Source organism: Zalophus californianus, chromosome 17 (genome assembly GCF_009762305.2).
Source record: "Zalophus californianus isolate mZalCal1 chromosome 17, mZalCal1.pri.v2, whole genome shotgun sequence".
In the NCBI taxonomy this organism is placed as follows: Eukaryota; Metazoa; Chordata; class Mammalia; order Carnivora; family Otariidae; genus Zalophus; species Zalophus californianus.
In genome coordinates this window covers 56,603,544-56,616,372 of record NC_045611.1, presented here as the reverse complement: position 1 = coordinate 56,616,372, position 12,829 = coordinate 56,603,544, and the positions used below count along the sequence as shown (strand labels likewise).

Here is a 12,829-nt window from a genome sequence, read left to right as displayed (position 1 = left end):
GCAAGTACTTCGTACTCCCCGCCCTGAGCCACCTGCTGGCCAGGTATGGACCTGCCCAGGTCCCTTCCTTCCCTGGGGCGGTCCCCGCCCAGCTGGCCCCTAGAGACGGAAGCAGTTTCACCTGGGGCCATGGACGAGCGCCCGACGTGGGAACCGGAGGCCTGGGGCTCCTCTGGAGGGTGGCCGGTACCCCAGGAGGCCAGAGCAGGTGGGGCAGTGGGGGGGTGTCCAGCCCCTCGGGCTGGTGGGAATCCTGAGGGAGGCAGGGAAGGGAGGACTGGACTCCAGGGTCCAGAGGGCAGGAGGGGGAGGGATTCTGATTCCCGGCTTTTTGAGGAAGAAGGGAACCAGGGGCTGGGACTCCTGCGTCTTGGGGAGGAGTCTAGAGGTCCAGACTCCAGTCTTAGGGGAGGGGGGCCAGGGTGAAAAATCCCTGAATAAGGGAGAAAAGGAAGCTGAAGAGTGGGCTCCTCAGTCCTGAGGGAGGAGGGGCCTAGAGGGCCCACATTTGGGTGCTTGCAGAGGGGGCATGAGGCCCAGACTCCTGCGTCTGAGGGAGGAGGGGCCGGGGGCCTGGACCCCTGGGTCTGAGGGAGGAGGGGCCGGGGGCCTGGACCCCTGGGTCTGAGGGAGGAGGGGCTGGGGGCCTGGACTCCTGGGTCTGTGGGAGGAGGGGCCGGGGGCCGGGACTCCCGGGTCTGAGGGAGGAGGGGCTGGGGGCTGGACTCCCGGGTCTGAGGGAGGAGGGGCTGGGGGCTGGACTCCCGGGTCTGAGGGAGGAGGGGCTGGGGGCTGGACTCCCGGGTCTGAGGGAGGAGGGGCCGGGGGCTGGGACTCCTGGGCCCTCCTAGCCCCTGCTGTCCTGCCCCAGGCCCGTCGCTCTCCTCTGTGCTCAATGAGCTCCCCAGTGCTGCTACCCTTCGGTACCGAGGTCCTGGGGTTCTGCCGTGGGGGGCATCGGAGGAGGAGGAAGAAGATGGAGAGAGGAACATCCAGGCCATCGCAGAAGCCACCCAAAAGGAGCTGGAGGAGCCCCTCCCCTCCCGGGAACTGCCCTGGCCCATGCAGGCCCGCCGGGCACACAGGTGAGGCTCATTTCCCGCTTCCCAGCCAGGTAAGGACCATAGTCTGGCTTGTTGGCGCTGTGTCTGCTTCTCACTCGGCTGCCTCTCTCTGCTTCTCTGGCTTCTTTCCCCAAACTGCCTGTGTCCCTGCTTTCTCTGACTCCAAAGAGTCCTGTCTCCCTGACTCCAGGACTCTTCCCTCGCCCAGGTTCATGTTCTCTGTCTCTACTCTGGCGATTTCTCCCCATGCCTGAAATCCGTTCTTCGTGTTTTCCTCTCTGTGTCTCTGCCTCTTCCATCTTTCCCTTCCCAGTCTACCCGCTTTGCAGGGCTGGTGAACAATGAACGTGCTGGGCTGCTTGGTCAATAATTATAGGTGTCCCCCGCTATCCAAAGGTTGGCGTCCTAGCAAACCTTCCGTAAAGCAAAGAGTCATGTGGGTCTTTCCTAAAAACAAAGCACTGCACTGGAACTTTGGGCAAGTGTGGGATACCTGTGTTATGCATGTGTACCTGAGAACAGCAGAACGTGAGAAGCAAGTGCAAGGCCCTTCTGAGTCTGGGGTCGTATGTCTTGAAATTGTTCTCCAAACCCCATCATTTTGGGGTTTTAGGGTGGTTTTGTCACACAGGCATGCTTGATTAAATCTTTGGCCACCGGTGATGGAATTCAGCCTCCAGCCCCGCTCCTCCCCTCCCCCTGGCAACCAGCCCGCACTCGTAGTTGGGGTCCAAAAGTCACCTCACTTATGTTACAAGACGCCTTTATCTCATCACTTAGGGCATCCCAAGGGTTTTTAAACCTCTGTGCCAGGAAGAGGGACAAAAACCAGATATATATTTATTAGGAATCACAGGATCACACCTTTCCTTTTTTACTTTTCCTTTATGATATTTGCCTACAGAAAAGTGTACCAAACATTCTGTATACACTGAGAGATTCCCATCGAGAGATCCCAGACAAATTCCACATAGGGCAAGAGACAGCTCTGTGGGACCCAGAAGCACCCCACATGCCCCATATCCCAGACGTCTATGAATCTCTTTTTTTTTTTAAGATTTTTTAAATTTATTTATTTGACAGAGAGAGACACAGCGAGAGAGGGAACACAAGCAGGGGGAGTGGGAGAGGGAGAAGCAGGCTTCCCGCGGAGCAGGGAGCCCGACGCGGGGCGATCCCAGGACCCTGGGATCATGACCTGAGCTGACGGCAGATGCCCAACGACTGAGCCACCCGGGCGCCCCTGACGATCTCTTCCTTGCTTTCCTGTAGAGCTTTGCCACCTTCGAGTGCATCCCTAAAGAGCAGGGTGTGCGTTTGCTCTGGAGCTCTGTACACAGATCCCTGCAGTCTCGATATCCTGCCTGGCTTTTTATGCATTCGCTGTGTCTCTTCCTGTTGCTGTGGAGTAATTCCAAGTTACCGATGTCCTGCAACTTACTTCCTGGTCCCACTGTTGTCTTGTTTCTACATTTGGGTGGTGTCCAGTTGGAGCTGCTGGGCCTTTCCTATTCTGTCTCTGAATCTGTTTCCCTACCAGGCAGAGCCATGCCAGGGACCAGGTGGCTCAGGGATCAGGTTCCAGATCCGCACAGTGGGCCCTGCGGCTTCGGCGGTCCAAGGAGAAGATGAAGGCAGGCCTGAGCACCTTGCAACCCTGGTCGTGGACGCTGAAGAGAATTGGGGGTGCGGTGGGGTTGAGGCTGGTGTCTTGGGGCAGGCCCCACTCCCGGGTCTGAGGGCGGAGGGGCTGGGGGCAGGACTCCTGGGTCTGAGGGCGGAGGGGCTGGGGGTCCAGACTCCTGGGTCTGAGGGCGGAGGGGCTGGGGGTCCGGACTCCTGGGTCTGAGGGCGGAGGGGCTGGGGCCTGGACTCCTGGGTCTGAGGGCGGAGGGGCTGGGGGTCCGGACTCCTGGGTCTGAGGGCCGCGGGAGTCCGGACTCAGACAGGAGCCCCAGGCCTCTCTGGCGCCCCCTGCAGGCCAATTTGGCGCCGGCACTGAGTCCTACTTCTCTCTGCTGCGCTTCCTGCTGCTTCTCAACGTGCTGGCGTCAGTACTTAAGGCCTGCATGACGCTGCTGCCCACCTGGCTGGAAGGGACTCCCCCGGGCCCCCCTGGCCCTGACATCTCCTCACCCTGCGGCTTCTACAACCCCAACCCCCAAGGCCTGGTCACCTTCCCCACCCATCTCTTCAACCTGCTCTCCGGAGAGGTGCGTCCCTGGGAGAACCCCCTCCTCTGAACCTCAGTGCCCCCGATTCTTTTTTTTTTAATGTTTTATTTATTTATTCATGAAAGTCAGAGAGAGAGAGGCAGAGGCAGAGGGAGAAGCCGGCTTCCCGCGGAGCAGGGAGCCCGATGCAGGGCTCCATCCCAGGACCCTGGGACCATGTCCTGAGCCGAAGGCAGACGCTTAACCATCTGAGCTACCCAGGCGCCCTGCCCCCCAATTCTGATTGCCCAACCACACGGTGCCCTCTCCCTTTGCAGGGTTTTCTAGAATGGTCTCCTCTCTTCTATGGGTTCTACCCGCCCCGCCCACGCCTGGCAGTCACCTACCTGTGCTCCGTCTTTGTCATTGGTCTCCTGTACCTGCTGCTCATCCTCCATCGGTCAGTAACCCCGGGCCCCCTGGGAGCGTGGGGAGGGACTTGTGGTGGGAGAAGACCCCTCCCCAGGAATCCAGAGTCTTGCTCTGTGACCCCTTCCTCTCAGTTGGAGCTGAAATCAGATTTAAAAATGCTTCATACGTGCTAAAGACCAGTGATTAAGATGGGCAGTTTCTCCTTCCTGTGGCTTAGAGGGTAGGAGGGGAAGGTATGATATGAGCCAAACAAAGTGACTGCATCTTTTCTGGAGGGGAGAGTGCTCTGTAGGAAACTCACAGGGGCGATCGTTCATTCCCGCAACAAATACGTGTTAAGCCCCGACTATGTGCGGGCCGCTGTTCCAGAAAGTTGGTAAAGCAGGACAACAAACAAGAACCCGACCGACTCCTGTCCTGGTGGAGCTGACAGTTTACCAGGTGAAACAGGTGATAAGCAATGAGCCGTAAACGAGTCGATGACGTGGCATGTTAGCAGGTGATCAGGGCTCTGGACACTGCAGGTGAGGTGCACTGCTGTCTTTTAGGTGCCCGGGGGCCGCCTCACTGAGCCATGACCTTTAAGCAAAGACACTGAGAAGGAAAGGGATTTGGTCAAGGAAATCCCCGGGGGAAGAGCATCGCAGGCCGAGGGCCCAGCCAGAGCAAGGCAGGAGCAGGGTGGTGTGGTGGAGGGTGCACTAGGCAGCTGGTGGGGCCGAAGCGGAGGGAGGTGGGGAGAGCGATGGAGGTGCACCTGCACTCCGTAAAGGATTTGGATGCTTTCCAAGCGAGATGGGACTCACTGCATGTCCTTGAGCAGAAGATCACCCTGATCTGATTTCGGTTTTATAAAGGGTTCTTCCTCTCTGGCTCTGTGGAAGAGAGAGGGGGAGGGAGGGAGGAAGAAGGAGAGGCAAGAAGGAAAGAAGGGAGGGAACAGAGTAAGGGATGGGTAAACCCGCAGCAGGTGGAATTGTAATCCAGGCAAGAGACAGTGGGGGCTTGGAGCAGGGTGGTGGCCGTGGTCAATTTTGGATATTTCTTTTTTTTTTAAGGTTTTATTTATTCATTTGAGACACAGAGATAGAGCACGAGCAGGGAGAGAGGCAGAGGGAGAAGCAGGCTCCCCACTGAGCCAGGAGCCCGATGTGGGGCTCGACCCCGGGACCCCGGGACCATCACCCGAGCCGAAGGCAGACACTCAACCATCTGAGCCAACCAGGCGCCCCTCTTTTTTTTTTAATTGAATTTCTACTCCCCCGCCCCAGCTCTCTTGAGATATAACTGACAGAAATAACGTTGTGTAAGCTTAAGGTGTACAAAGTGTTGAACTGATACATTTATATATTGCAACATGATTACCACGGTAGTTAGCTGGTGCCTCCATCCCCTCACACAGTCATGTCTTTGGTGATGACATTTAAGATCTACTCTCTTAGCAACTTTCAAGTATATAATGCAGTATTGTTAGCTATAGTCAGGATGTTGTACATTAGGTCCCCAGAACTTAGAACTGGAAGTTTATATCCTTGGACCTTTATGTGTCCCATGGTAACCACCCTTTTACTCTGTTTCCTGGAGTTCAGCGTTTTTAGATTCCACAAATAAGTGGTATCATACAGTGTCTGCTCTGTCTGACTTATCTCACTTAGCATAATGCCCTCACGGTCCATCCATGTTGTTGCAAATGGCAGGACTTCCTTCTTTCCTGTGGTTGAATAATATCCTATTGCTCTACATGTATATATCACGTCTTCATCCATCCATTGAGAGACACTCAGGTTGTTTCATATCTTGGCTATTGTTGATAATGCAGTGAATGTTGGGGTGCAGATGTCTCTTTGAGATCCTCTTTTCATTTCCTTTGGATATATACCCAGAAGTGGGATTGCTGGATGGTATGGTACTTCTAGTTTAAATTTTTTGGGGGGGGAACCTCCATACTGTTTTTCATAGTAGCTGCACTGATTTCATTACCAGCAGTGCACGAGGGTTCCCTGTTCTCCACGTCCTCACCAACAAGTGTTACCTCTTGTCTTCTTCTTTTTTTTTAAAGATTTTATTTATTTATTTGAGAGGGAGAATGAGATAGAGAGCATGAGAGGGGAGAGGGTCAGAGGGAGAAGCAGACTCCCCGCTGAGCCGGGAGCCCGATGCGGGACTCGATCCCGGGACTCCAGGATCATGTCCGGAGAAGAAGGCAGTCGCTTAACCAACTGAGCCACCCAGGCGCCCTACCTCTTGTCTTCTTGATGAGAGCCATCCTGACAGGTGTGAGGTGATAGCTCATTGGGGTTTTGATTGGCATTTCCCTGACGATCAGTGATGATGAACACTTGCTCACGTACCTGTTGGCCATCTAGATGTCTTCAGAAAAATGTCTTTTCGATTTCTCTGCCCATTTTTAAATTGAGGTTTTGTTTTGGGTTTTTTTTTTTGCTGTCGAATATTGTATGTGTTCTTTTTATATTTTTCTAAATAACCCCAATGTCAGATATGATTTGCATATATTTTCTCTTATTCCATAGGTTTTCTTTTCATTCTGTGCATTCTTTTGCTGGACAGACGCTTTTAAGTGGGGTGTAGTCCCACTTACTCCTTTTTGCTTTTGTTGCTTGTGCTCTTGGTGTCCTAACCAAAAAATTGTCCCCAAGATGAATGTCAAGGAGGTCTTCCTTTTTATTTCTCTAGGACTTTTTTCAGTTTTAGGTCTTATGTTTAAGTGTTTAATACATTTCAAGTTAATTTTTGTGAGTGGTGTAAGATTGAGGTCCAATTTCATTCTTTTGCATGTGGCTCTCCAGTTTTCTCAGCAACATTTGTCGAAGAGACTCTCCTCCCCCCATTGAGTATGTGGGCTCTCTTCTCACATATTAGTTGACTGTATATATATATATATATATATATATATATATATATATATATATAATTTTTAAAATATCACACATATCCAGAAAAATGCAGAAACCGAAGAATAGAGCTTGATATGTTCCCATCCATATCAATAAATAGAACATGACCAGCCTCCAGAAGTCCCCTCAAGATCTCAAGTTACCGCCTCCCCCCGCCAACTCCCTCCACCCCATCCTTTCTGTTCACAGCATGGACTGCTTCGGCCTGTTTTGTTCTTCATATAAAAGGGAGACTCTGGATGTATGTTGAGTAGAGCCCAGAGGGTTCCCTCATGATTGGAGGTGGGGCATGGTGAGGGTGAGAAGTTAGGAATGACTCCGGGTGTTGAGCCTGAGCACCGGGAAGGGCAGTGTTGCCGCCCTTGCGATGGGGAGAGCCGGAGGCAGCTGTGTCGGCGGGGCATGCAGTTTGGGCCGGTTGGTTCCGAAGTGGCTTGTGGATGAACAAGGGGAATGGTGAGTAGGCAGTTGCATATGTGGGTTTCTGGAGACGGGTCCGGACTGGAGATGCAAATCTGGGATACACTGGCATTCAGGCAAGACTGGGAGTTCCTGGGGGGTGGGGGACTGTGGTCAAGAAGGAAACCAAGGACTTGAAAAAGTGAAGTGTCTCCTAAATGCCAGGTGCTGTGCCAGGGTTATCAGATGGGGGTCCTCCTACAGGAGGCGAGATGAACGGAGAGAGAAATAAAAAGCCAATTTTAGGTTAAAAAGCAGATCAGCGATTTCAGTTTGGGAGCAGTACTATATAGAAAACAAATGAGATAATATGATAAGAGTTGATAGAACAGGGATCAGCAATTTTTTCCTGATAAAGGCCAGATAGGAAATATGTTCATGTTTTCGTTCATTTTCTGGCCAGTCTGTCTCAAACTCTGCTGTTGTAGGGCTAAGGCAGCTGTAGACAGTAAGTCAATGAGTGAACTGGAGTAAAACCTTATTTACTGAAACTGGTGCCAGAGTTTGCCATCCCCTGGGGTAGAGAATGGGTGGGGACACTCATTAAATGGAGCGGTCAATAAAGGACTGAGGAGGTGACCTGTAGGTAGAGACCAGAAGGAGGAGAAGGAACCAGCCAGGTGAGCGGCTAAGACCCGGGCATTCCAGGCAGGGGGAACAGCACGTGCAAAGGCCCTGTGGTGAGAAGAGGTTTGGAGTGTTCTGAGGAAGGAAAGGCCAAGAAGAGAAGGAGGAGGGACAGGATTTGAACTTCAAGAAGTAGGTGGGGGCCAGATCGGGTGCATGCTGCTGGCTGGATGTGCTATGAAGGAGCCTAAACTTCAAAAATAAGGAGAAGCTGTGAAATAAGTTTTAAACAGCAGTACCACCTAATCTCCATAAAAAGGAACAGAATGGATTCAAGAGGGCACAGGTGGAAGCAGAGAGACCAGATGGCAGTCCTCTGTAATCGTCCACTCGAGAGATGCTGGGGGCTTGTGCCGGGGCGGTGAGGGTGGATATGGAGCTCTTTGCCCAGTTTTCTCTGTTTCTTTCCCTTGCTCTGCTTTTCTTTTTTTAAGATTTTGTTTATTTATTTGACAGACACAGCGAGAGAGGGAACACAAGCAGGGGGAGTGGGAGAGGGAGAAGCAGGTTTCCCGCGGAGCAGGGAGCCCGATGCGGGGCTGGATCCCAAGACCCTGGGATCATGACCTGAGCCGAAGGCAGACGCCTAACGACTGAGCCACCCTGGCGCCCCTCGCTCTCTCTGCTTCTCTGTCCCCTCCCTGGGTCTTCGCCCCACTTCGAGTGTCCATCCTCCCTTCTCTGGACGTCTGTCCTTCCCTCTGAGTCTCTGACCCCTCTTTCCAGCCGTCTTGCCTTCATTTCACTGCCCCCCCTTCTCTGAACCCCCCGCTTTGGGCTCTCAGTCTCCCCAGGGTCTTTGTCTTCCTCACGCTGGGTCCCCGTGCCCTTCTTTCTGGAGCTCTGTCGCTATCCGCTGGGTGTCTGTCTTCCCGAGACTGCCCCTGAACCTCTCTCCCGGTCTTTGTCTCCAATGACTGTCTCTACGTCTCCGACTCTTTCTCTGCTAGGTGGCCGCTCGCCAAACGCCCAAGGTCCTAGGGTTCATTTCCCGGTGTGTCCCATGAGAGGGGTGTCCCCGCACTCGTGGCTGACCTTCCACACCCCGTCTCCTGGGTCTTCCCTCCCTTAGCTCCGTGTCAGGACTGAAACAGACGCTGCTGGCCGAGTCGGGGACCCTGACCAGCTACAGCCACCGGGTGTTCACCGCCTGGGACTTCGGCCTCTGTGGGGATGTGCACGTGCGGCTGCGCCAGCGCAGCATCCTCTACGAGCTGCAGGTGCGCTCAGGGGCCCGGAGGGGGCGGGGCCAAGAACATGGGCGGGGCCCCGAGCGGGGTGGGGCTCCGAGAGACGCTGGGTGGAGCTTTCTCCTAAGGAGGCGGCCCTTGGGAAATGAGAGGGCTGGGAGGAGGCCGCAATAGGGATACCTGATGTCAAAGGGTCCCCGAAAAAGCAAGCAGCGGGGAGAGGGCGGGGCCGGAAGCTCCTCCGTTCGAGGTGAAGAGTTAGGGCCCGAAGGGGCTTGACAAAGAACTGGAACTCCGCACCGGGCATGCGTGTGGGGCGGGGCGCGGGGGCAGGATCTGGAACGCTGGTTCAGCCCTCAAGGGCGGGGCTTGGGGCACCGGGCGGGGCCTCGAGGGGCGGGGTGTGACGTTGTGGGGCGTGGCCCGTGGTATGGGGTGCTGGGCGGAGCTGTGGAGGGGCGGGGCCGGGAGATCTAAATTGTCCCCTAGAGGACCGTGGAGGGACTGGAACAAGGATTGTAGAAGTCCTTAGAGGGGTGTTGCTCTATTGGTTCCGGTTGAGCAGGGGGCTCTGAACCACCTGCAGGGCGTGGGGGAATTGAGCCCAAATGGACATCTTTCCTGGCCTCAGGTGGAGCTGGAAGAAGCTGTGGTGCGGCGCCAGGCCGCGGTACGGACCCTGGGCCAGCAAGCCCGGGTGTGGTCGGTGCGGATCCTGCTCAATCTGCTGGTGCTTGCACTCCTGGGAGCAGCCTTCTATGGAGTCTACTGGGCTACAGGGGCCACTGTAGAGCTGCAGGTGTGGAGGGTCCTGGGGGAGGAGGGTCCTGTGGTCCCGGCACTTACTTTTCCAAGGTTGGAGGGGACTGAAGTCTATAATTCCTGGGCTCTTAGGAGGGAAGGGGGCATACGTTTGAACCTTGGACTTCGGGTGCTGGGGGAGGATGTGTAGGAAGGTTCTGGAGGACCAGAACCCCAGGGTCTCTTTGCTTGGTCCACCTTCTCTCCTAGGAGATGCCCCCTGTCCAGCAGATGCCACTGCTAAAGCTCGGGGTGGATTACCTTCCGTCCATCTTCATCTCTGGGGTCAACTTCTTGCTGCCACCTGTGTTCAAGCTCATTGCCCCACTGGAGGGCTACACTAGGAGCCGCCAGATTGTTTTTATCCTGCTCAGGTTCTAGCCTTTGGGGGTGTGCTAGGGATGATAGCAGGGCTGGTCTGAAGGACACTGGCTCTAGCACATAAGGCACGGAAATCCCCAGAATACGGGACCCAGTGAGATCTGGATTCAAATCCTTCCTCTTGTTCACAGAGCCTAGGTTTCTTCATCTGTGAAGACGGGAGAATTGTGAGCGTGTTCCATGCAGCGGGGGTGGGGGTGTGGGTGGGGGCAGGGTGAGCACTGGTCAGTGCTGATTGCCTTTCCCTTCTCCTTGCCAGGACCGTGTTTCTCCGCCTGGCCTCCTTGCTAGTCCTGCTCTTCTCTCTCTGGGATCAGATCACTTGTGGGGGCAAGGCTGAGGCTGAGAAGTGCAAAATCTGTGGCTACAATTTCAAGGAACTACCGGTGAGGAGAAGGGCCCCGAATCCTGGGTCTTTCGAGGACAGGAGATGCTAGGCGAGTCCAGACTCCAGGTGTGAGAGGAAGGAGGAGCTTAAGGTGCTAGAACACCCTCCCCTTGAGGACTAGCTTACGGATGTTCGAAAAAAACTGAGGACCTTCCCCCACCCCCACCCCCACCCTCCCGGCCCGAAAGGATTGTTAGGATCTCACACGCTTGTGATTTGGAGACTTGGATGCTTGGGCCTCCAGGTGCCTGGGTCCTGAGGTCTTCCTGACCCATGACTTCCTTCCTCAGTGCTGGGAGACTCGGCTGGGGCAGGAGATGTACAAACTCCTGCTCTTTGACCTGCTGACTGGCGTGGCTGTCATGCTGCTCATCCAGTTTCCTCGGAAGTGAGCGCCCCGCCCCTCACAGTGCCCCCACCCCCCTTGCTAGCTCCGCCTCTGCTCCATTTCTTTGCCCTAGGTCCGCAGACCAGGCCCCCTGTTACCTAGTTACTTCCCTCTGGCCCCGCCCCTACCTCTAGCCCTCGGGCGTCGGCCTCCGGACACACACCCTCCCGGACTTCGAAAGCTCCACCCCTATTCAGATCTGTTCACTTCCCATTGGTGGGCGGGATGGCGGAGGCGGGGCAAGGGGGCCGCCACGCCTCTGACTCGGCCCCGCCCTGTCCCCCAGACTACTCTGTGGCCTCTGTCCCGGGGCGCTGGGTCGTGTGGTGGGAACCCAGGAGTTCCAGGTGCCCGACGAAGTGCTCGGGCTCATCTACGCACAGACGGTGGTCTGGGTAGGGAGTTTTTTCTGCCCTTTACTACCTCTGCTCAACACGGCCAAGTTCCTGCTACTTTTCTGTTTGAAGAAGGTGAGGAGTGTGGCGGGTTCCTGGGTCCTGGAGGCGGAGGAGAACAAGGGTCCCCAGCTACTAGATCCTGAGAGAGGAGGGGGCTGGAGGGCAGACTCCTGGATGTGGGAGGAGGGGTTTAGGGTGTCGTAACTTTTCCGTCCAAGGGAAGAGGGGACCCGGACTCCCGGGTCTGATGGCAGCAAAGGACGAGGGACTTCTGGTTCCTGACTGAGGAGGGACCAGGACTCCTGGGTGATGAAAAAGGACAGGCTAGGACTCAGTCTTGTGTCTCCTTCTCCTGACAGTTAACCCTTTTCTCCACCTGCTCCCCGGCTTCTCGCACCTTTCGGGCTTCCACAGCGAATTTCTTTTTCCCCATGGTCCTTCTCCTGGGTCTGGCCATCTCCGCTGTTCCCGTGCTTTACAGCATCTTCCTGTAAGTGTGAGAGGTACCTGCCCCTCCCCCCACCCTCCTCCAGGATTCTGAATCTTGGCCATCTTTGAACACTGCCTGTCTCTGCCCTCTTCAGGATCCCACCTTCTAAGCTGTGTGGTCCATTCCAAGGGCAGTCGTCCATCTGGGCCCAGATCCCTGAGTCTATTTCCAGCCTCCCTCAGACCGTCCAGAACTTTCTCTTTTTCCTGGGAACCCAAGCTTTTGCTGTGCCTCTTCTGTTAATCTCCAGGTGAGGGAGCCCAGACTCCTGAATCTGAGTTTGTGTGCCCTGGGGGCCCCTTGTTTCTAAGGGAGGAGGGGCCTGGGGCTCTGGACTCCTGGGTCTGAGGGAGGAGGGGGCTGGGGGTCTGGACTCCTAGGTCTGAGGGAGGAGGGGCTGGGGGGGCTGGACTCCTGGGTCTGAGGGAGGAGGGGGCCGGGGGTCTGGACTCCTGGGTCTGAGGGAGGAGGGGCTGGGGGCCTGGACTCCTGGGTCTGAGGGAGGAGGGGCTGGGGGCCTGGACTCCTGGGTCTGAGGGGGCCGGGGGCCTGGACTCCTGGGTCTGAGGGAAGAGGGGCTGGGGGTCCAGATCCCTGGTTTCTAAGGAGCCATTACATTGAAGATATTCTAAGAGCGTTCTGGCTTCCATTTCTGTCTTGTCTAGCATCCTGATGGCATATACCGTGGCCTTGGCTAACTCCTACGGACGTCTCATCTCTGAGCTCAAACGCCAAATAGAGACGGTGAGCCAGACCGGGTTCGTGGGAAGGGGTCCTGGATATGTAAAGAAATAGGGGGGAAAGGTCTGTCTCACCTCCACTTCTTTACCCTTTCCTCAGGAGGCGCGGAATAAGGTCTTCCTGGCGCAGCGCGCTGTGGCCCTGAGCTCGGCCAACGGGGCTCCTTGACCTCCCTAGCCTGGGTCAGGACGATGTCCCAATTTTAGTCTGGACCTGCCCCCGGACCCTTTGTAAGCCTCCGGTGCGTCATCTGTAAAAGGAGAGAACTTGAGAAGACCCCAAGCCCTTACAGCCCTGGGATTCGGAGATTCCCAGGGCCCTGAAGTCCCCCAACCCTGCCAAGCCCCTTACTCTCCGGTTAACCTCTTGTATCAATAAACTCAGCTGAGGTTACAGAGCACT

The 12,829-nt window shown here is 55.5% G+C and overlaps 1 protein-coding gene across 3 annotated transcripts; it reads left to right on the top strand.

Annotated features, from left to right (window-relative positions):
- The first annotated feature begins 63 nt into the window (after positions 1–63).
- On the top strand, positions 64–12,828 carry TMC4 (transmembrane channel like 4). Of its 3 annotated transcripts, none has more exons than XM_027618295.2 (15): positions 73–208; positions 872–1,085; positions 2,605–2,750; positions 3,120–3,277; positions 3,556–3,677; positions 8,723–8,870; positions 9,472–9,639; positions 9,852–10,015; positions 10,282–10,408; positions 10,701–10,798; positions 11,085–11,268; positions 11,556–11,686; positions 11,781–11,936; positions 12,352–12,430; positions 12,527–12,828. In XM_027618295.2, exons 1-15 carry the CDS (start codon positions 130–132, stop codon positions 12,593–12,595), a joined length of 2,043 nt encoding a protein of 680 aa, XP_027474096.1. In that variant the 5' UTR covers positions 73–129; the 3' UTR covers positions 12,596–12,828. The 3 variants fall into 3 exon arrangements, with proteins under 3 accessions (XP_027474097.1, XP_027474096.1, XP_027474095.1); XM_027618294.2 differs by having other exon boundaries at positions 3,045–3,277; XM_027618296.2 differs by lacking the exons at positions 12,352–12,430; positions 12,527–12,828 and having other exon boundaries at positions 64–208; positions 3,045–3,277; positions 11,611–11,686; positions 11,781–11,917.
- Position 12,829: the final 1 nt, after the last annotated feature.

Excerpts from the sequence above, each read along its gene's own strand:
- TMC4 (XM_027618294.2), top strand. The coding sequence starts at position 130 with ATGGACGAGCGCCCGACGTGGGAACCGGAGGCCTGGGGCTCCTCTGGA. Across the intron at positions 10,016-10,281 it reads ATTGTTTTTATCCTGCTCAG|GACCGTGTTTCTCCGCCTGG; the intron begins GTTCTAGCCTTT and ends TCTCCTTGCCAG. Across the intron at positions 10,409-10,700 it reads ACAATTTCAAGGAACTACCG|TGCTGGGAGACTCGGCTGGG; the intron begins GTGAGGAGAAGG and ends TTCCTTCCTCAG.